Raw genomic sequence first — 25,812 nt, 5'->3', positions numbered from 1 at the left:
GGAGAAGGAGTGGGGGGGGTGGGGAGAGAGAACTCTAATTTAAATTAAGGATACAAGTGACCTGAACTAAGATACACATGACCTGAACTAGGACTGTGTCCACTAGAATGGTGGTTAAAACTGGGGAAGGGGAGTAGTTTGGTTAGTTTTTTAGTCTTTCAAAGATCTAAAGTTATTTTTTTGAGGGGTGGGAAGAGGGAGGTGGGATGTTCATATCAGGTTGACCAACAGAACCTTGAGAAGTAGAGGGATTGAAACACTTTAGAAAGCAGCAACACAGAACCTCAAGCAGATCAAAATGTTAAATGTAGACTGTTCATAATCACCTACCTAATACCTACTCCACCCTGAACCAATATACTTCTGGTCATGCTGGGAAAACTGAATAGTTTAAAATCTTCTCAACCTTGAAAATACAAACCCACCGTACAGTATTATGTATTTAACATTTATTTGTCAAGCTGTATTCTAAATTGTTTATTTTTCCGGTGCTGGGGATGGTGCTACTTAAGGTTTATGGGTTGCATTATTTCAGCTTTGCTAAGATTCTGGGAAGCTAAGAAGTTAAAAAACTGTGCCGAAAGTGAAACTGGGGGTCGAATAAAATTAGCTTAATTCTAAAATACATGCTTCTAAGCATCTGGCTACACCTTCTCTCCAAAGGTTTTAGTCAGTTCAAACGAGCGCCGTTTTTCTCCACGAAAAAACTGATCAACTGCACCAGAACTGGAGAGAAGTCACCGAAATGGTGGTTCCGCGCAGGGCGTCGGTTCCTTTACGTCATCACGCTGCGCGGCCGCCTCGCGCATCACATGCTCTGGGAATTGGTCGGCAGATGGCGGGGTATGTAGGGTAGCAGGGATACGTGCCCTGCGTTTCTGTGGCGTAAGATGGCGCTGCACTTTGCACGTTCTTGGCGCTTGTACAGCTGGGGAGCCAAACGATGTGGGGCTGCCGCAGGGGAAGCCCGGAGAGGTAGGATTATTACTTTTTACTCACGTTTGCCTCCCAAAGTTTCTGGCTGTTATTCCCGGAAGCTGCTCAGACAACTTCAACCCTCTCTAGCCATCTCCCCTCCCCCTCTGCCTTGGTTTTTCGATTCTAACCCTCAGACCCTATCTACTGACCCAGTCCGAGTTTTTCTTCTCTCGGGACTGTCTATACTAAAATGATGACCCCCAGTCTTACCAGCTTGTTTTTCTTTTTTTTCGTGGGGCTGGGGATTAAACTCACCGGCGTCTACTGTTGGGCTATATCCCCACAACTCCTTTTATTTTATGAGACAGAGTTTCACTAAGTTGCCCAGGCTGGCTCAGAACTTGCAGACTTCCTGTCTCAGCCTTCTGATTAGCTGGTATTACAGGCGTGCTTAACTTCTCCTGGCTTCCAGCTTGCCTTTCAACTCTTCCTTGCTTCCTTGTGATCTCCTGAGTTGCCTGCTTCAGATCAGAATATAGCACCAGCCCTAAGGTTTTAACCACTGTCATCATCCAGTCTTTTTGCTCCACCCGCAGGCATCAGTTTCAAACTGGAAGAAAAAACTGCCCACAGCAGTCTGGCACTCTTCAGAGGTGACACAGGTGTCAAATATGGCTTGGTAGGATTGGAACCCACCAAGGTGGCCCTGAATGTGGAGCGCTTCCGGGAGTGGGCAGTGGTGCTGGCAGACACAGCGGTCACCAGTGGCAGACATTACTGGGAGGTGACAGTGAAGCGCTCCCAGCAATTCCGGATAGGAGTGGCAGACATGGACATGTCCCGGGATAGCTGCATCGGTATTGATGATCGTTCCTGGGTGTTCTCCTATGCTCAGCGCAAGTGGCACACCATGTTGGCCAATGAGAAAGCCCCAATTGAGGGTATTGGGCAACCCGAGAAAGTGGGGCTGCTGTTGGACTATGAGGCCAAGAAGCTGAGCCTGGTGGATGTGAACAAGGTCTCTGTGGTCCACACGCTACAGACAGATTTCCGGGGTCCGGTGGTGCCTGCTTTTGCTCTTTGGGATGGAGAGCTGCTGACCCACTCTGGGCTTGAGGTGCCAGAGGGTCTCTAGTATGTCCATTATTAGAGTCCCTAATCATACTCTTGGCCAGTTTCCAACTGAAAGTATATGAAGACCTCTATCTCCCACAATTCATTGTTGGGTCCTCTGTGCAATATCTTAGTCATTTTCTGTTTCCTACCCCATGAAAGCTAGGCATACGGTCAAGGTTTCCTGGGCACCACAGGTATAGTTTCCCATACTTTGTTCCTTTAGTCGCTGTGCCTCCCATACCTCAAAACTATTCAGTCTTAGGGTCTTGTCTTTTAGCTTGGTTGAATTTATTCACTATGCTACCTCTCTCTCCCTTTATCTGTATGTTATTTGTTTGTTTTGGGGTTTCTATCAAATCTCTCCAGAGTAAATCCTTTCTACCTCTGGCTGGAGGAGTGGTGCAGTCAGTGACTTGGTCCTTCCTCTGCAGCACCTACAGAGTCTGGTCTCTGGTCCCTCAGTCTTTATTGACTCAGTGGGTCAGAGTGAAAACAGAACCCCCAAGTACCTCAGCGCCAAAGACCCGCAGCTCCACACAGATGGCAGCTATCCTTACCCTGAGTCCATTTAACTTCATTTGTACACCTCCTGTACCCAGCCAATCCATCATAATCATTGTGCCAGTTATAACTGTGACAAGGGGAAAAGAACTAGGGAGAAATCTAGGGGATTAGTGTCAAAAATATTATTCTTAAGAAGTTCCATCTTCATTTCTGACACAGTTAAAACTCCAGAGGAAGGAAGGCACCTAAGGTTTTGCATAGTCCATTTTTGGGTCTATTGAGACTCAAACACTCATTCCCCTTAGCAACATAATACACTGATCCTAAAACCGTACTTGGGGTTGAGGGTGAAGTAAGTGAATATGTACATGAAATGTGTATTGTTTGGGCTCTGTCTGACCCTGTGTTCTATCTTATTCTACCTTCTATGATGGTGATAAAGCTGGAAAACCCTGAGGGAAAAAGAGAATGACTGAGTTTAACAAAAGTAATTTGTGTAATTAAAGTTTATTTGAGCACAAAATACTTTCTCTGTCTATAAAATTGCTGTAGCAGCAGCAGGTTCTGGCCAAGGGGGACTGATCTCTCCAGACTACTCTTTCTCTCACTCTGATTTATACATGTGCATGGTAGCTAGAGTCCTTCCGTCGAAGTATGGTTTCTTCAAGAGAGGACTTGGCTGAAGACCTGTGATGGTTTTGAGTGGACCAAGCCATTAGACCATAATGCAAACTGTCCATGGATAGCTCTACAAGTGGTATCCCTTGGGGAAAGGGGTATTTTAACTCTCATAGAAAGCACTGGCCTATGTCACAAATGGCTTTCTTGGTCCCCACTGAAGAAACTCTCCATAATACTTTTTTGGTAGTTATGGATTAAGTGTGTGGCCAGCACATGCTTTTTTCTTGACCCGGGACTGTCCATGATCTGTTATTCTCAAACCATGCTCTCTAAGTTCTCTTTGGACAGGGCCTCAGCTGCTGCCTCAGCCTGAGTCTCAGAGAGTGTGTAGGAGTCTTGGTAATCTTGAAGCAGTTTGACCACCTCCAGGTGGTTGAATTGCACAGCATCATCCAGGGGAATGTTGCCCCACCTGAGGAACAATGAGCAAGATCAGGCAAAGGAGACATGAAGAGTGATGTAGTTGTATATCTGTGCATGGTGGGTAGTGGGCAGTGTTGGAGAAGCTGTGCCACCCTCCCTTCCATGCCCCCCCGCACACTTTTTTTTTTAATATGTATTTAGTTGGTGATGGACCTTTATTCATTTATTTATATGTGGTACTGAGAATCAAACCCAATGCCTCACACATGCTAGGCAAGTGCTCTATCACAGAGCCCCAACCCAGCCCCAACCCTCCCCCTTTTTAGCCTAATTTTTCTTACCTATCTTTAACAAAAGGGTTCACTTTGCAAGCCTCGATCAGAAATTTAACAACTTCTGTGTGTCCTAGGAATAGGGGCAGAAGGAAAATGATAGGCTACAGATCCTAAACCCATTTGTACAGACCCTTGGCAGCCAGAGACTGTTTTGAGAGGAGAAAAGGCCTCTTTCCATTTTGCTCCCTGTAAACACCCAATAATAGTTTGGCTGCCAGCTGAATTGTCAGAACTAGTTGTTGGCCCTGGAACCTTGAAGACACATAAAACAGGGTATCTTAGTAGAAAATAAGGGGCTTATGCTCTGCCACCCACTTAAATCCTTCAGATACCTTCAGCTGCAGCAACATGTAGAGCTGTGCGGGAGTCATAGTCTTTCTGTTCCATATCCATGGCTGACAAGGCAAACCTGAGGTAGTAGAAAGTGGCTAGGATTACCCAGATCAGTCTGTAATCACTAATGTCCTTTCTAATGTGGAGTCAGACTGGATGGGCTCCAGAAAAAGTGAAACAGTTAATGCTACAATCTGAAGTCTATATAATTTGTTCTAGATGAGACTATAATTCCCACTTCAGAGAAATGAGATTGTGATGCTTCCAAAAGCATTACTGCCTACTTGTAGTACATGTTTGTTGATGTTGGTAATCCACTGAGGCAAGTTAACTATGCCCTTAACACTCAAGTTAATAACACTGTCATTTATTAAGTTCTTATGTGGTAGATACTTTGTTTGAAAAACAACAACAACAACAACAAAAAAAAACACTTAAATCTGCATCTATTCACTCTAGGCCTCAAGCTGAAGCACTTAACTGTTTTGCTATGTGGCCCCCTAATAAGATCTCTGACCAGCAGTATTTTTACTGTGAATATCTGGTTATGGTAAAATTACCTTCGAAGAGCTGAGACATCTCCACTATAGGCAGCAAACAACAGGTTTACCACAGTCTTGTTCTGGAAGGCAAATCATAGCCATCTGAGATTAATTGTGGCTTTGACTCTGCCCTTGCCTAGTTCTGCCTTGTGATGACCTCCATGGATGCTTAGGCAATGAAGCATTACATCATAGTCTGTTTTGAAATAATCTTATAAGGAACCTGGGGTTTTCCTTACCCGAACTTCTCCCCCTTCACGTCGTGGGTCTAATTTCCGAGCACAGTGCCTCAGGTTGTCATAGTTGTGGAAGTTAAAGAGAGAGACCAACTTCTAGAATTGCAAGCCAAAGATATTGTTTACTTATTCCTTGCACTTGGTAGGAGCTCAAAATTGCTTTATTTACTTAAAGTAGCTACCACTAAATAAACATATTGCTTAATTCAAAAATATTAAGTGGGCTGGGGATGTGGCTCAAGCGGTAGCACGCTCGCCTGGCATGCGTGCGGCCCGGGTTCGATCCTCAGCACCACATACAAACAAAGATGTTGTGTCCACCAAAAACTAAAAAAAAAAATGTTAAAAAATTCTCTCTGTCTCTCTCCCTCTCCCTCTCTGTTTAAAAAATATATATATATATGTATATATATATATATATAAAGTACTACGTGCAGAATAACTCACCTGGCAAAAGTTGATGCCTCTATGACTGTTCCCCAGCTTGTCCAGTGGAGGTGACAGACACATCATTCCCATGACATTGGGTACCACCAGGAGGATGGCTCCTGACACAGCTGATTTGGCTGGCAGGCCCACCTGGGGAACAAATTTGAAGCTGAGGATGAGCTTGGGGTCCCCCAAATCTAGGAAAACAAACAAGGTAGGCTATTCTAAGTGACTGCATGGGCAAAGCCACAACCACCTCAACCTTTCAGACTTTTCTTATTCCTTGCGCTTGGTAGGAGCTCAAAATTGCTTTATTTACTTAAAGTGGCTACCATTAAGTAAACTTATTGTTTAATTAAAAAATATTAATTACTATGTACTTAATATTTATTTAATTAATTCATTGATAAAGTTAGGAAATGTTAATTGAAATATTAGCACTCTGCTAGCTAGAACTAGGGTAAAGTCACATTCTGGTGGTAGATGGTAGGCAATAAACAGGCAACAATAAATAATTACTACAAACTGAGAAGAAAAGGAAAGTGCTGTGACCAGCGGTGTAGGTGGACCCATCTGAGATAGGGAAGTTAGAAAAGCCTCCTGGCTGGGGATGTAGTTCACTGGTAGAGCTTGCTTGCATGGGGGAGGTCTTGGGTTCAGTCTCTAGCACTGAAGGAAAAAAAAAAAAAGGCCTCTCCTGAGAAGTGACACGGAAGCTGAGACCCAGAAGAGACAGCCATAGGAAGGGTTGCACAAGAGTGATTCAGAAGGTGCACCTTCATGTGTTTGTATTTGAGGAACTGTGTCTGACAACCTCCTGTGAGGATTCTCAGCCTAACAGCCTAGCTGGAGATTTCTGAATAAGAAGCAGGAACAAAATTCCATCTCTCTATTTTCAGAGACCAGTGTCCTGTTTTGGCACAGGGCTCACCACTGATAGATGGCAGGGCCCAAAACACTCACATGGAAGGCAAACTGGCCCGAGAAGTCATACATGCCACAGGAATGCATGAGGCTGAGGGTGTTGCGCACTGCTTCAGCACTCAGAACGCTCTCGCCTGTGATGGGACAGATCCCACCATTGGCAAGGGTGGCTGCCATGACACTGCCTGATTCACAGGTGACCTCCACGGAGCACAGCTGTGGAGACAAGGGAGAAGTGAAGATGTAATGTGGATGTAAACATGGTGCTTTTGGGAGTAGAGCAGTGTTCTTAGCATCTAGATCTTTCAACAAATTGCTTGATATTCCTGACAGAACCATGTGAGGAGTGCCCATGTGAGTAAGAGAAGGAAGGCAGTCTGTCCTGTTTCCTTGGCCCTCAGGGTTTGCTTACCTGAAAGTAGAGATCAAGGGCAGCCATCATGTCCACCCCCTTAGGAAAGCACTGCAAGGAAGAAGAGGGAAAACATTCTCTTCAGGCCATTGAAAGCCCCTTTCTCACTCCAGGGTCTCAGCCAAATTTCCCAACCCCTACTATCCTTCCACCAGCAGCAGAATTCCCAGAAACTCTACTGGCCTTCCCAGTTACCTTCTTTTCCTTGAGATAATAGCCGATGGCATAATTCCGATCCCCTGTTTCCTTCTCTGACTGGAATCTGAAGCAAACACCCAATTTAGTGCTTAATATTTGAGAGGTAGGTATGGGGAGAAGGGGAAAAATTGCCTTCCCCGAGAGACACAGAACTACATCAGTGCCTTTATAACTTTTCACAGTAATATTAGAGGACATATCTGAACCTAAGCAAATACTCAGCATAGCTTTGTTGTAAAAAAACAAAAAAACAACCCCTAAAGCTGTCTATTCATCTAGTCTTAAGAACACTGGTGAGACTCTGGCTTTGAGGTCTTGGCAAGGCCTTAGACACAAACCATCATGCTACCTCTCCTTACATATTAACTAGAAATTGAACAAATTATTTCACAAAGTAAACAAATGTCAATGAAGGGGCTCAGAGAAAGCTAGGAGGCCAAAGTTCCTATGGAATTCCTCCCTAAGATCCTCTCATCCTTCCCCCAATCCCATGTGTACACACACCACCCAGTGTGTTCAGATAGTTCTGAACAAGGCCTTACGTGGCATTGCTGAAACCCATGAATTCATTTCCAGCCATTTTGTTCAGATATTGCAACACCTGGAAGAAAAGAAGGGCAAGGGAGGCTCACCTGACCGAGAACTCCTACTAAACACATCCCAGGCTGAACAGCTCTTCTGAACCACTCAGCCCTTATCCCAGCTTTGCCTGAGAGGACAGGGACTTCAAGAGGATTTCCTCCCTGAAGCAGCAGATGCCCACTCCTCTGGAAATAAGCCTTCTAGTATGGGTGCACATGATACTGGGTCTAGAGCCAAGTACTTGGGGCAGCTGGAGGGGTCAGCATGACATGGTGAAAGGCAGCTAGGAGCTGAGTAGCAAGGGAACTTACAAAATCAAACTTCTCTGCTTTGTTACAGTCCATCTACAGAAAAAGAGAGAGATGTCAGTGTCTCAAGCCAAGGAGGATGACAAAGGAAAAGTTCAAGCACTTAGTAGAGTTAAACTTGCTACTGGGGATATATTTTACAATGACCTTTTTTGTGTCTCAAAGACAGGGTTTCACTGTGTTACCCAAGCTGGTCTCAAACTTATAGGCTCAAATGATCCTCCTACCTTAGCTTCCCGAATAACTGAGTCTGTGGGCACATGCCACCATGCCCTGGCAAACTTCTTTCCTTTTTAAACAACTGAGACCTTTTTTGGGGTGTGTGTGTACTGATTTTTTTTTTTGTGTGTGTGTGTGGGGGGAGATTGAACCCTGGGCCTTGTGCATGCAAGGCACTATCAGCTGAGCTACATCCCCAACCCCTATATATTGATCTTAAAAAACAAACAATTTAGATTTTTTTTTTATTAAGGCACAAAGGTACAGATAGCTTCACACCCTCAGTGAGCCTGAGTCCCCCCACTTTCATTCTCTCTCTGAACCCTTATCTCTGACTCCCACTTTTATTTTCTTGCCTCCAGTCCTGTCTCCAAGTTCTACTCCTCTCATTCTCATCTTTTTTTTTTTTTTTTTATACCAGGGATTGAACCCAGGGGGCACTTAGCTACTGAGCCATATCCCTATCCCTTTTTGTATTTTATTTAGAGACAGGGTCACACTAACTTGCTTAGGGCCTTGTTGAATTGCTGAGGCTAGCTTTGAACTTGTAATTCTTCTGCCTCAGCCTCCTGAGCTGCTGGGGTTTCAGGTGTGTGCCACTGCACCCAGCCCTGATTCCCATCCCTTAACATACCATGCTAGAACCTTAATTTAGCTCATTCTGACTCCCATGCCAATCCCAAGACTGAACGGAGTGACAGAAATCGGATGAGTATATCTGTTGCATATATTATAATATCCAACTATATTGACAGCTGACAATGAAGCTAAAGATTTTTTTTTCCCCTTTTGGTGGTGCTAGGATCAAACTCAGGGTCTTTGCAAGTGCTCTGCCATGGGGCTACATCCCTAACCCTGAAGCTAAAGATTTTAGTTGAGTCAAGACCAATATGGCCAACTTAGATGGGAATGGGATGAAGCAGGTCCCAGAGACAGGGCTGTAGATAGAACCATCACAGAATAGTGATAGAGACTTGGCTTGGTTTCCTACCCCCAGACTCACTGCTTCATGCACAGGTCAGCTAGAGTCAACACCACAGGGACTCTGACACCTGAATTGCTGGGGGAAGGGTTATTAACACCACCTTCCCCAGGAGGGACTGTGATTGGCTTCAGAATGTTTCTGCCCACGCTGCTCCCAAGTTCTTGCTTAAGCCCTGGGAGACCTACAGCTGATGGGCTTGCCTGACACCCTTGCTCAAGGCCAACTCACAGTTCTAGGTGACGTGAATAACTGCCCTGGCCTGGCCATTCACCCTTCTTTGCATGTTTCCCTCACCCAGAAGTGGCCAATCGGTGCTTAATAATGCTGTCCTCCCCCTGTCTCTGGCATTTGGCCCTTTATCCTAGGCAGGGGTCAGGATCTGCTCACTCCTCCAAGGGCCTGGAAGCTCTAGATTCTACTCATGGGTGGGGGCAGGGAATAATATAGGATGAAGGTGGAGGAGGTGATGCAGCCTCTCTTACTGGCATCCTCAGCATAACACACGGATCCCTGTTATGCTCATACAAAGCCTCCTGGGAACCCTTAAAGGAATCAGTATCCCACTGGTCTCCCTAGAGACCTTAACAGATAGGAGGGATATAGGAATAAGGGGGCTTAGAGAAGAGTACCTTTCAGAAAGTTAGTGTGTCACTGACCTTGATCAGGGAGCTGACAACAATGGCACCAGCATTGACCATGGGATTATGAGGAATTCCTGGGGAAATACAAATTGTGCAGGGTATTATCTGTCACTGAACAAAGACTCCTTTACAGCCTGCCCTCTCTGTAGGTTAAATAAGAAAGATTTCTTTGCTGGGGTAAAAGGAATATCAGTGCTAATCAGGAAAAGCAGTGTTTACAGCCGTACCACTCTGATCATGCTTGATCGTCTCTGATCTCAGAAGCTAAGCAGGGTTAGGCCTGGTTAGTAGTTGGATGGGAGGAAAGGCAAAGAAACAAATGAAAAAGGCTTGGGGGAGGGAGCATGAATTTGGTCTGAGCTCTGGGGGTGCTCACCTTCCTCATTGAGGGAGAGTTTGTTGTAGCGCAGGCCGCTGGGCTCCTTGCCCACAAACTTATGCACGTAGTCAGTGCCTAGGGTGCTTATGGAGATGGCATAGGTGAGGGGCTTCACGCAAGACTGCAGGCAGAAGGGGATCTTTGTGTGGCCCACAGAGTGCCTGGAGGCAGACAGGTGCAATGAAAGGGGTTGGCCTTTGTTCTGTACCTGTGCCCTTCCTCCCCTTCCTCTCACCTAGCATCTCACCGTTGTCCATCCACAGTACATAGGGAGACACCCCACAGGTCTGGGTTTGACTTGGCCAGGTGAGGGATGTAGGCCGCCACCTGGGCAGGAGTGGGTAGAGAAAAAGGAGAAAGATGGATGTGGAGAAGAGTATGGAGTTCAGGATCAGGAGAGTTTTTTTGATAAAAAGCTAAATTCTGACTCCAGCATGGCAAATGGATTCCCTTCTGTTTGTTGTTCCCAGAAACTCCAAGCCTTAAGTCCTAGGGGATCTTATCTATCTGTAGCCTCTGTCCTGTAGTGATGGCAATAAAGCTCATGGAAGGTTAAAAAGGAGAATCTGGGGTCAGCTTCCTGTTTTGATTTTTAGACTCAATTACTATAAGTCTCTGACAATTCACTTGACTATGCTACTATCTCCACAGAAACCTAGGATTCCCTCACTTGCTCTAGGAACGTGTTTAGAAACACATGGAGCTATTTCCCCATTTTTAGAGGTTCTGCTTCTCATTTCGCATCCATTGGATTCCCAACCCCGGGAAGTCTCTAAGAATTAAGGTATATCTGGCCCAGAGCCCTTGCCCCTCCCTTATTCCCCCCAGCCCTCACTTTGCCTCCAGTGAGCTCTTTGGCATCCTCAAAGATGCGATCCACATGGCCCGTGAACTCCTCAAAATCAGGAATGACAAACTTCTTTCGGAATGCCTGGGTCAGGAGCACAATGTTGCTGCTCACACACCTGGATCCCAGACACGATTGCATTAGGGGGCTGCAGACATACAGCAGGGACTCACTCTGGAGCCATGGAGGTTGGGAATAAAGAAGGTTGTAAGTGGTCATGTGGTTTGAGACCAACAGCTTTGGCAAGTCACTTTATCATTTTGGTTTTGAGTTTCTTCACCCCTAAAATGAACAATAGTAATAACATGGAAAGATACCTCAAGACATAATGTCTTGGGATATAAGAAAAAAATAATTACTAGAATAAATATAGTATATCATTTTTATATTTTAGAAATCCTAAGTCCTATATTTATGTATATTCATATATATGTGTGACTACATAGGATATTATCTAAAAGATATCCACTAATCTGTTAACAATGTTTACTTCCAGGAAAAGGGGCTAGGACTGGGAGGAGAGGGAAATGAGAACATATATTTCTATATTGTTCAGACTTCATAATGAGTATTTATATATTACTTGTGTGATAAATAATAAAACAAAATGAAGTGTTGAATTATACAATCCCCAAGATTTCTATATGCTCTGATATCTGTGTCCACAGAACAATTTTGAAAATAATGCCCTCATTTCTGGGGCCCTCACTTTTGGAAGAGATTTCGGTCCAAGAGGCCACCACTGCTAGACTCTTGGACCATGTGGTGCATCTGACTCATGCAGTCCCGGAGCCGGGGATCTGATGTCTGCAGTCCGGTGGCCTTCAGTGCCTTTAGGGGAAAGAAGAGGCCTGGTAAATTTAGCTCAAAGAATAGTATTTTAATCCTAATAGTCTTTCCCAATAGATACTCAGTTACCTCAATCCCAGTTACTACAAAAGATAGAACAAATGGATTTGGAAACTAAAAGGGAATGAAGCAGCTTTGAAGGTTAACAAGGGATTCCTGCCCCTTTTCAGCTAGTTGTGTTTAATCTGGCCGTGGGGCAGAGATGGGATTGTCTCCTTAGCCTAGGCATCTGTTATTACCCATCTGTATTCTCTGCTCATGCAGTAACCCATTAGGTGTCCTGCATCTGTCCTACCCTCCTTTTCCCACTTTCCATAGATCTAAGGATTAGGGTTCAGAACAGGTAGAGGGCAACTTACACTAGTGAACTTGTGGATGGGGATTCGTTCCTGTCCCTCAGCAATAGTGTAGAAGAGCAGATCACCGAGGCGGGACAGCATGCCACACTCTGATGCATCACTGTTTGGGGGCAGAGATAGGAGAGGAGGGCAGGAGCCTGAGAATCACTCCTTGCTCCTCCTCCTTGAACATGGGCTGATCATTAGATGAGTGTCCTCATTCTGTGTCTCCTCCCTAAACCATCTGATCTGTCCTGAGAAGTTGTACTTCTCACTTTCTAGCTTTTGCTCTTAACTAAGATCTTTATTTCTACCTGCCTACTTGACACTTCTAGACCATAGGCACTGAAAACTCAGCATGTCCAAACCTAAGTCATCTTACCTTCCCGTCTCTTTTCTTCTTGTGTTTCCCATCTGGTTCAAATAAAATTACTACCACCTGGCTGGAAATGCAGAACGATTTTGGTAGTTCCCATACCTTAAGTCCATGTTTGGTTGGCCACTAAAACTGGATGAATCTACCTCCATAATACCTCTCAAATCTGCCCTCTTCTTTCCCCCCAAGCAATATGGTATAGTAGAAAGGATCGAAAGTTGCTCCTTAATAGCTGTGTGATGTTGGGCAGATCACGTAATATTGTTGAACCTGCTTCCTAGTCTATAAAATAAGAGTGGTAATGTCTACTTCACATGGGTAATATGAGGCTAAATTAAGATCAAATTCCATGAAAAACTGTCTTAACACAAAGAGATGCTCAGTAAATCAGACCTCAGTAGCTCCTTGTTGTCTGTTACCTAATTGCCTCTATACACTCTTGACTCCCCAACTATCTTCTGCAATGTGCTAGCTATTTTCTTAAACTCAGAATAAATTTAAAAACTTTTTGATGGCTCCCTAGTGCTTACAGAAGAAGTTATTTCTTGGTTTGGCATTCAAGGCTCCTTAGAACCTGCCAACTTGCTGGGTGCAGATAGTGTATGCCTGTAATCCCAGCCACTCAGGAGGCCGAGGCAGGAGGGCTGCAAGTTGGAAGCCAGCCTAAGCAAATTAGTGAGACATGGGGCTGGCAATGTGGCTCAGGCGGTAGCGTGCTTGCTTGGCATGCGCGGAGCGCTGGGTTCGATCCTCGGCACCACATAAAAATAAAATAAAGATGTTGTGTCCACCAAAAATAAAAACATTCTCTCTCTCTTTTAAAAAAAAATTAGTGAGACACTGTCTTAAAATAAATAAAAAGGACTGGGGATGTAGCTCAGTGGTAAAGTACCCCTAGGTTCAATCCCCAGCACCAAAAAACCTGCCACCTTTCTTTTGCTATTCCACACCATTCTCCACACTCATTATGAGAGGTTAATAGATGGATCCCCAAATGGGCCAGGACTGTGAGGTTTCCTGGACTTTACATATGCTGTGATTTCTGCATGGAATGACCTTCTTCTCCTTCAATTAGCATAGTCCTGTTCATCCTTCAAGGTCGAGTTCAAATGCCACCAACTCTGTAATATCTCCCCAACCCTCCAGATTTTACTTATGTTGTTGCTGGGGTGGCACATAAACCATTTTACTGTCAGAGGACTCTTCCCTTGTTCAACTAGGTTTTTGTCATCCTATCTTTGAGCAAAGTGGATCTTGGATAAGAATTATCATGTTACATTGTTAGGAAGGTCCCTGTACCCCCCAAATCTCTCTCTCAATGGTTATGGCACCAAAAAAAATTTTTTTTTAATTTTTTTTTTTTAGAGAGAGAGAGGTAAAGAGAGGTAGAGAGAGAGAGAGAGAGAGAGAGAGAATTTTAATATTTATTTTTTAGTTTTCGGTGGGCACAACATCTTTGTTTGTATGTGGTGCTGAGGATCGAACCCGGGCCGCATGCATGCCAGGCGAGCGTGCTACCGCTTGAGCCACATCCCCAGCCCCGACCAAAAATTCTTTAGGCACCAAAGACTTCTTGATCTTCAAGAGTTCCTCTATTAACAGATTTAGAGGAATGAGATCAGATCAAATATGACAGTTGAGATTTAGACCCTTCAAAGCCCTTTGACCCAATAACTTGGTTTCCAGGAATATATTCACTTATCTATAAAGTTACATATTCATTGCATAATTAAAAAGATTTAAAATAACTGTGCATTCGTAGGGAAATAGGTAAATTATGAGTTTATTCATATAATGGAATGTTATGCCCTGTAAATAAAATGAAATTTAGGGACTGCTTTGAGTACTGATCTCTAAGATGTAATATTAACTAAAGAAGCATGTTTCAGAACAGTGTATGCAGAATGAAACTATTGATGTTTAAAAATATTCCAGTACAAAATATTTCTGGCAGGACATATAAGAAACAGGTAAAATTCATCTCTAGGAGAAGTAGTTGGGGCTGAGCAAAAAGGGTGGGAGGGATATTTTTCACTGTAATATCTTCTATACTTTTGAATTTTGAACCATATAACTATATTGTCCATGAAACAAGACACTAAAAAACTAAAGATTCTCAAGAAGCTTGGCATAGAGTAGGCATGTGTGCTTTTTGGACCAGGAGGAACACCAGAAGGGGAAGGGTTCCAATTTTGGAGGAAACTGTCAAAATGCTAGTATCTGTAGGAAAGGGCGGGGCGGGGGGAGCCATATGAGGGATAATTAAAAGAGGAAAGTTTGTAGGGATGTTTGGTTATTTTGTTTTATGTTTTGCAGTATGGGAGATTGAACCCAAGGCCTCAGGCATGCTACAAAAGTGCTCTACCACTGAGCTACATTCCCAGCCTTTGTAGGAACACTTTGAAAGCAGGTCTCTGTGCCTGAATGCTGATAGATAGGAAATAATGCCACACCATTTCTGAATGTCTCAAAATTCTTTAAAAAACTGCATATTTTGGGGGGGGAAGTATTGGGGGTTGAACTCGGGGGCACTCAGCCACTAAGCCACATCCTCAGGCCTGTTTTTTTTTTTTTTTAGTTGTAGATGGACACAATAGCTTCATTTTATTTGTTCAGTTTTTTTTTTTTTAAATGTGGTGCCGGGGATTGAACCCAGTACCTCAGGCATGCTAGGCAAGCGCTCTATCACTGAGCCACATCCCCAGACCACTCAGGCCTGTTTTGTATTTTATTTAGAGACAGGGTCTCACTGAGTTGCTTAGCACCTCACTTTTGCTGAGGCTGGCTTTGAACTCGAGATCCTCCTGTCTCAGCCTCCTGAGCCGCTGGGATTACAGACGTGTACCACCATACTACACTAAAAAATTGCATGCCTTTTGATTTAGATATAGACTGATCACCAATATAATGTTGAAGGGCAAAAAGGTATAGAATAATGTGTACAGTATAATATCATTTATTAAAAAGACAATATTAACATGTATTATATGCATTAAAATATCTCTAAAAGACTATAGAAGATATTAATGTCAACAGATGTCTCGGGAACAAAATTTCCTAGGAATTTACTCTTAGGAAATAATTGTGGGCTGGGATTGTGGCTCAGCAGTTCGCCTAGCACGGGTGGGACCCGGGTTTGATTCTCAGCACCACATAAAAATAAAGGCATTGTGTTGTGTCCATCTATACCTAAAAAATAAATAAATATTATTATTTTTTATTTATTTTTAAATATTTATTTTTAAATATTTTAAAATATTATTTAAATATTTATTTTTAATATTTTTAATATTATTTAAATATTTATTTTTTAATATTATTTATTTATTTTAAAATATTATTATTTTTAAAAAAGAAATAATTGTGGCTCAGTGGTAGAGTGCTTGCCTCACACGTGTGAGGCACTGAGTTCAATTCTCAGCACCACATATAAATAAATGAATAAAATAAAGGTCCATCAACACTAAAAAATATTTTAAAAAAAAAGAAATAATTGTGAGGTGCTGGGGTTGTGGCTCAGTGGTAAAGCTCTTGCCTCGCATGTGTGAGGCCCTGGGTTCGATTCTCAGCATCGAATATAAATAAATAAAATAAAGGTCCATCAACAATTAATAAAATATTTAAAAAAGAAATAATTGTGAACCAGGCATGGTGCATACACCTGTAATCGCAGTGACTTAGGAGGCTGAGGCAAGAAGATCATGAGTTCAAAGTAAACCTCAGCGACTTAGCAAGACTCTGTCTCAAAATATCTTAAAAAAAGGGCTGGGGATGTGGCTCAGTGGTAGAATGCCCCTGGGTTCAACCCCTGTACCAAAAGAAGAAAAGAAAAATATAGTGAAATTATTGTTGAAAGTACACAAAAGAGTCTATAGTAACCAAACTGAAGATTGATTAAGTAAGTTGTGGTAATGGTCCTGGGAATGTGGTTCAGTGATACAGTGCATGCCTAGAATGTTTAAGGCCTTGGATTTGATTCTTAGCAATACAAAAAAAAAAAAAAGTTGTAGCAACTCATACCATGGAATCTTTTAAAATGGTAAAATGGCAGCTATTAAAATTGATGTCATATACACATATTGAAAGCCGTTCAAAAATAGAAAAGTAGGTTACCAAAGGATATGAGTATGATCTCATTTTTGTTATATATTAGATATATATGGAAATATCACAATATTTTTTTGGTGGTAGGGATTGAACCCAGGGCCTAGTCATGCTAGCAAGAGCTCTACCAACTGAGCTATATCCCCAACCACCCCTTTTTTTCTCTCTTTCTTTTTTTTTAATATTTATTTTTAGTTGTAGTTGGACACAATACCTTTATTTATAGTAAAACATTTTATTTATTTTTATGTGGTGCTGAGGATTGAACCTAGGGCCTCGCATGTGCTAGGCGAGCACTCTACCACTGAGCCACAATCCCAGCCCAAATCCACTTCTCAGCTTGCTTTTCTTTCCTTTTTGGTGGTGCTGGGGATTGAACCCAGGGCCTTGTGCATGCGAGCCTTTTTTTCTTGATACTATTTTTATCTTTCTTTTCTTTTTGAGATGGAGTCTTACTATGTTGCCCAGGCCAGCCTTGCATTTTCATTCTTTCTACCTCAGCTTACTAAGTAAGTAGCTGGGATTACAGAAGCACATCACACACTTGGCTTCTTGTTTTTCTTTTAAAAATCAGAAATACAATAAAGCTACATGTTTTTAAAAATAAACAATAACCTGAATAACAAGACTTCCTTCACCCCCAAGTCAAAATCCTATTCTTCATGGTGCAACACTCTCAGCGGCCATCACCCTCCAGTGCTGCCAACCCTTCTGCCCAGGGAGCAGCAGTCCAAGGCCATTACCAAGAGGTTTCCTGGAGATGGAGCAGCCACAGGCAGGAGAAACTAGTCCTCTAAAAACACTCTGTTACCCTATTCACTAGATGCTGGTGTGTGTGTAGGGGAACCAGGGATGCTTCTAGCTCCCACTCTAAAGGAGAAGGATAATAGGCTTTGCTCTATCCTACCACTCTTCTCCAATAGTTATCTGGGAGGAGGGGAGGTTGGAGATTGAACAGGAAGGAGTGGTCTTATCCTTTAAATGTTCTATGTCTCTTTGAGAAAAGTAGTGGAAAAGTAGTGCATAATAATGATTATTAATAGTAAACAATTGCCAAGCGTGGTAGCACACGCCTGTAATCCCAGCGGCTGGGGAGACTGACACGGGAGAATTGCAAGTTTGAAGCCAGCCTCAGCAATGGTGAGACACTAAGCAACTCAGTGAGACCCGTCTCTAAATAAAATGAATAAAAGGGCAGGGGATGTGGCTCAGTGGTCGAGTGCCTCGGAGTTCAATCCCCGGTACCCCTTCCCCCCAAAAAAATTTTAAAAAAAATAAAAAATAGTAAACAATAGTTATTGGTCTCCCAGTACCCTTCAAATACTTATTGATTTATTACCTCTCAGGACTGGAACTTCAGTGGTGGTGAGGCAGTGCTGTTTTTATGGCTATTTTAACTACGGTATACATATGTTTCTGAGTATCATCAGTTAGATGTCAATAATAAAACAGAGAGTCCATTTCCTGTTACAGCTATAATAGGGTAGGGGTTACTTGGACTGGGTCTAGCTCACCCTCTGAAGAGGGCAAAAATTTCTTATTCAGCATTATTTGTGTCTCAGAGAGAGGAAAAAAAGGAAAAGGTTCAGCAACCAAGTATTTCTGGGTGACCGGGAAGAGAAGTTCCACCTGGGAGTGGGAAGCAGAAGTACCCAAAGGAGAAGAATCCTTCAAATTAGGGAGCCTGAGCAGCATAAATAACAGCTCTGACTAGCTCTGATTTCTGCATCTCATGATTCCCCTCACCATTATAAATATTCTCCTCATTCAATAGTTTGGAAAGATATCCTTATTCTACAGATAGGGGACCCTGCTATGCACACACCCAATACATACGCATGTATTTGCGCACCAATAATAAGCGCCCATCACACTTTGCCTGCCGAGTACGCGCAGAAATAAGACACACCACGTAGACCCAAGTACACTTGGACCTAAAACAGGAGGCTGTTTATACCCACACATCCCCTAAAATACCTAGGAGAACCCGAGAGGAAAAGAAGGGGAGGATGGGCGGGCCTGCACACGGCCCCACACTGTGACACGTGCACCAAGCAACACTCTGCGCCCATTCTGCATTCCCATTTAAGTACGCACCTTGGACAGGCACCATCTCGAAGACCAACCTGCCCAAACGCCCTCCCGGGCGGACGGCACGTTACCGCCCGAGCTCGGCGGACCCAAATCCCCAAATCTAAAGGAAAAGGCATCGCAGGCTAGTGAGCGAGAAGAGGGGAGATGTGATGCGCTCCCTGGGGACCGGGATTCGGGCGCTAGCGAGAACGACAGTGGGAGTGGGAGCAAGCCTGTCCCCTGCCCCTGTCCCGCGAGCCTTACTGATCCTGGTGCTGTGGCTGGTGGCTGTGCGGCGTCTCCCTGCCCTGTGCCGCTGCCTCACTGAGGTGGTGTCGGACGCCCCAGCCAAGGAAGGGGCTCCGGCTCAGGTGACCCCAGCCTCCCCGCTGGCAGCGACTGCCAGCTCGGCTCAGTGCATTCTGCAGAGCTCTCATGTAGCGCATGCCCCCGGCGCGCTGCCGGCTCTGCCCGAGCGCCCAGGACGTCTGAGCGTTGGCTGGTAGGGAGGGGGTGGAGACGTTGCGAGCTAGACACGGTGTGGGGGAGCTGAGTGAGGGAGTGCTGAGCCTGGGAGGTGAAGAGGGGCCGGGTGGGTGGGGCTGGAGCTGGAGGAGGGGCCAGTCCCTTCTTGGCTCCGGTCGGCGCCAGATTCACTTTCTTCCTAGACAGGGGATGGATGGGCTAGGAATGCCAGTGACTGGGAAGAAGTGGGGCTGGGGTCTAGGGGGTGGCGAAGAGAGGGCGGTGCCCGGGAGTCGAGATAGACAGTGCACAAGTCCAATAATTGAGGGAGAAGAAGAAGAAAGAAAGAAAAAAAAAAAGATGGTGGGGCTGGTGGGCGGGGAGAGGATGAGGTTACCCAATGAAAGCAAGGAGGTGGGCTGTCCGCGAGAGCCTGCAGATTCTTCTGCTCACTGGCTACTGCAGCGAGCATTGAGTGCAGGTGTAGTGGGCGGGAAAGCTAGGCAGAACGTCTGCAAAACCCTGGGACTCCACCTGATCGCGGCGGGGTTAGGAACTATGGAATTCTCTGGTAGAGACGAGAGCGGTGCCTTGAGAGAGAAGGATGAGAGTGAGCCCTATTTAGGAATGACTTAATGACCTTCGACGTTCAGAGGTCAGAACCGACCCTCAGTAATGCGCTTCACAGTGCGGCCTGCAGGCCAAAAGAGTCGTAGTCACTGACGCGCGGTGGTGGTGGTGAGTGGAGTCGGTGGCCACAAAATACCTCATCTGGAAACAGCCGCTGGGCTGGGGATGTAGCTCAGAGCGCTTGCCTAGCATGTGTGAGGTCCTGGGTTCAGTTCCCAGCAAAACACACAGGCGCGCCCCCAACACTAACTAAGGAGACAGTGGGGCGGAGGAAAAGCCTCCTTGGTGGTGGTTAGGATGCTTGGGTTATAGTTTTACCTCTCATTTATTTTAGCTTCTCATTTATTTTGTTTTCTTATCTGTAAAGTTCAGACATTGAAATAAGGAAGTGCACATGAAAATGTTTTATAAACTCTTATGCGCATCTAGAATTTTGGCTGTTTTAATCGCTTGTCCTTGTTTTCCTCATTGAGAAGAGGTGAGGTACAAAAATAATTTTGAAAACCAAGAACGCTCAGAAATTTTAGCATCTGCAACTTTCATCTTGTATCTCAACAGCGCCTAAAAACATCTATATTTTGTAGGATTTCGGTAAAGAGCTATTATGGAGTGCCAACCACTTAATTTATCTCTCCTTAACAGAGACCTGCTAAGCAGTTTTTAGTCTGATTTTGAAGATGAGGAAACTAAGATTTAGAAATTATGACTTCTTGCATAAGGTAACCCAGGGCATAAGAACCACAGAGCCAGAAATTAGAACAAAGCCTCTGGCTACAAGACTCTTTCTCCTTCATGCAGCCCTTCCCCCAAACTAACAATTTGAATTGAATTACTCTAGCAGAAATAACCCTGTCCTTAAAACAGGAATTTTCTGTATGATATAGTACTGAAGGCCATTTCTTGAGGTACCTCTGTCTATACCATAAAATACTATTTTTTTTTTTTTCATTTTTGGATTGAAATGACCACCAAGACGCAACCATGGGGCCAAGCGCGGTGGCACATGCCTAATACCAGCGGCTCCGAAAGCTGAGGCAGAGGATGGAGGGTTCAAAGCCAACCTCCTCAGCGTGGTGAGGCGCTAAGACCCTGTCTCTAAATAGGTCTGGGGATGTGGCTCAGTGGTCCAGTGCCCCTGAATTCAATCTCTAGTTCCAAAAAAAAAAAAAAAAAAAAGGTGTACGTGGGAAACTGAATATCAAAACCATGCTCTTTTGTGGAGCATGTTGTGTGGAAAGGCAGTTCTCCTTTTCCTTGGATAGGGTTGGAGGGGGTTTATTTGGTTTGAAACCAGATGGAGTGACCTCTTTTTTTTTTTTTTTCCCCTGTTTATTTTTCCGTTTTGTAACCATTCCCTATATGCCCTATCTGTTCTCCTATCAGTAGAACTCCCTCTAATTTAGGACTCCAGCTTGCTGCCTTATGCTTGGCTTTGCGTGAGAGGCAAACTTCTGTGTCTTAATACTAAATGTAGATTCAATTTAGTATTAGTTTTTATATATATATATATCTGGCTAATCTTATCTTTGTTTCATAGGAATATTATTTCTCTGAAGGTTTTTGATCTGTTCAAGAGAAAAATAGCATACCTTGGGGAATTTCTAAATATTACCAGAAGTTATTTGCTTCCTTTTTTCCTATCACTGCTTCTTTAAATTAACTTTAATTATAGTTAGTAATGAGTTTCTCCTTCTCTACACTTATATTAATAGAAACTGATTGGGCAGTGAAAAAATATCTGGTGGTAGATTGGTGGTTCTTTGCATAGAGAACTAGCCCCTGCTTACTTTAACCTTTGAACTGATTTTGCCTCCACTACAAAATGGCTGCCTAGGCATGAAGATGGATCATGAACTGGTGAGTTGGAAGGCCCCATAGGGTTGAGTCAAGTATAAGATACTCAAGAACAAATTTGTGCCAGGTGTGGTGGCCCATGCCTGTAATCCCAATGATTTGGGAGTTTGAGGCTGGAGGATCACAAGTTCAAGGCCAGCCTGGGTAACTGAGCAAGACTCTCAAAAAGTAAAAAGGGCTGGGTGGTAGAGCACCCCTGGGTTCAATCATCAGTACCGTAAATAAATAAATATTTTTTAAAATGAAGTCATCTCAGGTGGTTAAAACTTGGCAGCATCATGTTCTTTTTTTGTTTCTAATTTGAAAAGGACACATCTAGTTTCTATATTAAAGAATTATCCAACTCTGACCTGGGCAACTACACATGAGGGTTTTCATAGGTAAAATAAAACTTTCCTGTGTATCTCCTTTAATAGTGGACTATTTTTTTAAAGATTTTTTTTAAAGATGGACACAATATCTTTATTTATTTTGTTTATTTTTTATGTGGTGCTAAGGATCGAACCCAGTATCTTGCAAGTGGGAGGCAAGCACACTACTGCTGAGCTATAACCCCAGCCCCTGGATTCTTTTATTTATTTATTTATTTTATTTTTTAGTTGTAGTTGGATACAATACCTTTATTTTATTTATTTATCTTTATGTGGTGCTGAGGATTGAACCCAGGACCTCGCAGGGAAACTGAATATCAAAACCATGCTCTACTGCTGAGCCACAATCCCAGTCCAATAGTGGATTCTTTAAGTCAGTCTTTGGCTGTGCCAGAATTTCATGGTATATGAAGGAGGATTGGTCTTAATGGTTTTGAATCCTTAAATTAAAAAAAGCTAAATTATCTGAGGTACAAAATAGGAAACTTGATGTTTGTGTTTGAAGACTTTATTTTTTATGATTTAGATGCTCTCATTTGTTCTACTCTATAGAATATAGCTGGGAAGTTAGTCCAATTGAAGGATTTCACATTTTTTTCACTATTAGTCTTTGTTAATGGTGCTATTGGGCAAATTCCTTACTGCCTTAGTTTCTCTATTTGTAAAAGATAAACTTGAATTTTACTGGGTGATTGTACATTCTGAAATAATCGGCTTCCATTAACTCAATGAGTATCTATTTGTTGGACTATAGTGTGCTAGACCATGTGCTGGAAAATCCAAAAATTTAAAAATTAGGGCTGAGGCTGTGGCTCAGCAGTAGCGCATTTGCCTGGCATATATTAAATGAAGGTCTAAAAAAAATGAAGGTCTATCAACAACTAAAAAATATTAAAAATTAATTAATTAAAAACCATTTTAATTAACCATAATTTTGGACTGGTCTTTAATTTCTGGTTTTGGGAGAAATGAGAAAGCTAATGTGTAAAATTTCTAATGAAAGATTCTGTGATGCAGATATTCAGAAGGAAGTATAAAGAAGAAACACCTAACTGGGCTAGGATGAAGGGCCATTGAGTTAAAAGGGGAGAGAACCAATTCTTGGGTATTCTAGACCGAGAGCTGTGCAAGAACAACCAGTGTGAAAGATACATTTGAGAGACTCTTAATTTCTTTGGAGTAAAAAGTGGGTATAAGAAAGTGTGAACCACCAAAGCTGAGATGTAGGTGGGAGCTACATGTTTTAACATAATGTTAGACTCTCATGGAGAAAATGAAATTTCATATCAGTTCAAATGTATTTGTGAATTATTCCACTGTGCTTTCTTAGTTCCTCTTTAGTTTAACAATTACAAAACCAAATTTTATAGGACTGAAATAATATCATAAAGAATTGCTGTTTGAATCTACAAGGCTGTGAGTGGCTCGTGATTTTGTGCCCAGCCAGACTGCGGCGTTTGGTGGCCTGTACGGGGAACATTTGAAGAGAAGGTAAGTGAAATTGCTCGCCCCTGAAGAAGATCGAAAGAATGGGTGACCATTTCAAAAAACAGTATGTTCTTGTTTTGATTTATTTTGTTTTTATTTCAAGTTGCCTGTTCCTAGAACTTTCTCAGGCAAACTGGAGAAAATGGTTCACTCAAGGTTTGAAGTTGTTCGCCTCCGAGGAAGAGAAATTGTTAGAGAAAGGAGGCACCCCAGTAAGACCAAATTACAAAACCAAATTTTATAGGACTGAAATAATATCATAAGCACGTTTAAAAAGAAACTGTATCACATTGGTCCACTTACAATGACTATTCATGCTGTCTTTCTTTTGCCAAATAATGCCTTTTTTTTTTGGTACCTAGGATTGAACTCAGGGGTACTCACTAAGCCATATCCCAGCCCTATTTTGTGTTTTATTTAGAGACACTAAGTTGCTTAGTGCCTCACTAAGGCACTAACTCAGGGGTACTCACTAAGCCATATCCCAGCCCTATTTTATATTTTATTTAGAGACACTGAGTTGCTTAGTGCCTCACAGTTGCTGAGGCTGGCTTTGAACTTGTGATTCTCCTGTCTCAGCCTCCAAGCCTCTGGGATTACAGGTGTGTGCCACTCTGCCCGGCCAAATAATGCCTCTTGTAATCTAGTTTTTCTGATGGCCATTAAAACCAACTATAGCAAGTCTGAATCATTAAAATATGCCAAGAAAATGTGGATTTCTATAAGTATTCCTAAAATATGTATTTTTTAGTAATAGGTGGACGCAATACATTTATTTTGTTTATTTTTATGTGGAGCTAAGGATTAAACCCAGTGCCCCACACGTGCTGGGCAAATGATCCACCACTAAGCTACAACCCCAGCCCCTAAAAAATATTTAAAAAAACTCTTTGTAGGCTAAATCTAATTTGAAAGCCTTTGTTGAGATTACTTTTTTTTTTTTGCTGGGGATTGAATCCAGGGCCTTGCGCATGTGAGGCAAGCACTCTACCAACTAAGCTATATACCCAGCCCTAAAAAGCCTTTGTTGAAAAGGCAAAAAGAAAACACATTTGTTGCAGTAATTCACTTGCAGGTCAGCATGGGAAAAGAAAGAAGAAGCAGAGCAAGCAAAGCAGCAGCAGCAAAAAAAGTCCTTTATTGTCTACAAGCAATCTTTTTATAGTATTGTGAACAAAGAAGGCAGCGTTCCAACATCAATAAATCAGGTCTTTCAGCTAATTAAACATAGCATATAGAAGTTTTACTTTCTAATCAGAAGTGACCCGCTTCTCATGGCTAATCTACTTTCGGCCCGGAGTATGTTGAGCTCTGCTCTTTGTTAAGAACAGATAATAAAATTTTTCTCAGTGCCCTCCTAGCCCACTTGGCAGAACATCCCGTTTGTAGGCAAGTCCTCCCAAGGACAGCAGACACCTCGTTTTCAAGCATGTCCGTTGTTACCTTATCTAAACCTTGAAGGAGCCTCTCGTTTGCGAGCAGGCCCTCCCAAGGACAGTAGACACCTTGTTTTCAAGCATGTCCGTTGTTACCTATCTATACCTTGACAGAATATCCCTGTAGGCAGACTCCATCAAGGACAGTAATAGTAACACAGTCACATCTGATTCTCTACACACATTCAAGGGTTGATTGATAATATTTAAATACTTGTTTCTTTAGCCAGGAGGTGGGATGAGGCAGGCCTATAATACCAACTTCTCTGGAGTCTGTGGCAGGAGCATCTTAAGTCCAAGGCCAAACTGGACAATTTAGTGAGCATGTGTCTCAAAATAAAAAATAAAAAGGCTAGAGGTATAGCTTAGTGGTAGAACACCCCTGGATTTAAAGCCCTGAACCATACAATCAAACAAAAATCTTGGTTTTTTTTAATATTTATTTTTTAGTTTTCCATGGACATAACATCTTTGTTTTTGTATGTGGTGCTGAGGATCGAACCTGGGCCACACACATGCCAGGCGAGCACACTACCTCTTGAGCCACATCCCCAGCCCCCCAAATCTTGTTTTTTTAACCTAAAGAATATAGATGGGTCTGGGGTAGCTCAGTGGTAGAGCATTTGCTTAGTATGTGTGAGGCACTGGGTTTGATTTGTGAAGCACTGCATATAAATAAATGAATAAAATAAAGGTCCATCAACATCTAAAAAAATTTAGGAAGAAAAAAATAATATAAATGATGTTAGAATTCTACATTACAATATAGTGAATAAATAAAATTATTATTTAAAAGACTAGGTAGAATTTTTTTTTTTTTAGTAGTGACCACCCTTTCTTCAGACATTCTTCTCTCTTTTTTTTTTTTTAAGAGAG

General features: G+C 42.8%; 3 protein-coding genes and 1 long non-coding RNA gene across 17 annotated transcripts in view; 2 read left to right on the top strand and 2 right to left on the bottom strand.

Annotated features, from left to right (window-relative positions):
• Nucleotides 1–321: 321 nt before the first annotated feature.
• On the bottom strand, nt 322–1,608 carry LOC107140164. Its single transcript, XR_001503249.2, has 2 exons — nt 1,234–1,608; nt 322–951 (listed from the first exon to the last, which is right to left on the bottom strand). It is a non-coding gene; the product is annotated as an uncharacterized LOC107140164 (long non-coding RNA).
• Spryd4 (SPRY domain containing 4) lies at nt 820–3,061 on the top strand. Its single transcript, XM_015483194.2, has 2 exons — nt 820–975; nt 1,515–3,061. Exons 1-2 carry the CDS (start codon nt 891–893, stop codon nt 2,051–2,053), a joined length of 624 nt encoding a protein of 207 aa, XP_015338680.1. The 5' UTR covers nt 820–890; the 3' UTR covers nt 2,054–3,061.
• Nucleotides 3,030–19,317, bottom strand: Gls2 (glutaminase 2). Of its 9 annotated transcripts, none has more exons than XM_015483192.2 (19): nt 18,957–19,194; nt 18,717–18,813; nt 12,161–12,260; nt 11,662–11,783; nt 10,941–11,100; nt 10,353–10,432; nt 10,103–10,266; nt 9,742–9,800; nt 7,885–7,917; nt 7,534–7,592; nt 6,989–7,055; nt 6,794–6,844; nt 6,421–6,597; nt 5,476–5,607; nt 5,032–5,124; nt 4,811–4,872; nt 4,250–4,326; nt 3,924–3,987; nt 3,030–3,631 (listed from the first exon to the last, which is right to left on the bottom strand). In XM_015483192.2, the coding sequence occupies exons 3-19, from the start codon at nt 12,239–12,241 to the stop codon at nt 3,475–3,477; spliced, it is 1,638 nt and encodes a 545-aa protein (XP_015338678.1). In that variant the 5' UTR covers nt 12,242–12,260; nt 18,717–18,813; nt 18,957–19,194; the 3' UTR covers nt 3,030–3,474. The 9 variants fall into 9 exon arrangements, with proteins under 9 accessions (XP_015338678.1, XP_015338679.1, XP_015338676.1 ...); XM_015483193.2 differs by having other exon boundaries at nt 10,941–11,070; XM_015483190.2 differs by lacking the exon at nt 18,717–18,813 and having other exon boundaries at nt 10,941–11,070; nt 18,957–19,317.
• Nucleotides 19,318–19,613: 296 nt separating this feature from the next.
• Rbms2 (RNA binding motif single stranded interacting protein 2) overlaps nt 19,614–25,812 on the top strand; it is a 78,646-nt gene continuing 72,447 nt past the window's right edge. For 3 of the 6 annotated variants that reach the window (XM_015483184.2, XM_048807167.1, XM_048807142.1), the window contains exon 1: nt 23,383–23,503. The gene's annotated coding sequence lies outside the window, so the exon portion shown is untranslated. Of the gene's footprint in view, nt 19,813–23,382; nt 23,504–25,812 lie in introns of those variants that run through there. The other 3 variants (XM_048807180.1, XM_048807152.1, XM_048807149.1) reach the window with 2 other exon arrangements.

Source organism: Marmota marmota, unplaced genomic scaffold (assembly GCF_001458135.2).
Source record: "Marmota marmota marmota unplaced genomic scaffold, marMar, whole genome shotgun sequence".
In the NCBI taxonomy this organism is placed as follows: domain Eukaryota; kingdom Metazoa; phylum Chordata; class Mammalia; order Rodentia; family Sciuridae; genus Marmota; species Marmota marmota.
This window is presented reverse-complemented; position numbering and strand designations above follow the sequence as displayed.

Coding starts and splice junctions, on each gene's coding strand:
- Spryd4 (XM_015483194.2), top strand. CDS start 891: ATGGCGCTGCACTTTGCACGTTCTTGGCGCTTGTACAGCTGGGGAGCC. Junction 976..1,514: donor CGCAGGGGAAGCCCGGAGAG/GTAGGATTATTA, acceptor CTCCACCCGCAG/GCATCAGTTTCAAACTGGAA.
- Gls2 (XM_015483189.2), bottom strand. CDS start 19,138: ATGCGCTACATGAGAGCTCTGCAGAATGCACTGAGCCGAGCTGGCAGT. Junction 10,267..10,352: donor TGTACTGTGGATGGACAACG/GTGAGATGCTAG, acceptor GTCTGCCTCCAG/GCACTCTGTGGGCCACACAA. Junction 3,988..4,249: donor ACATGTTGCTGCAGCTGAAG/GTATCTGAAGGA, acceptor CCCTATTCCTAG/GACACACAGAAGTTGTTAAA.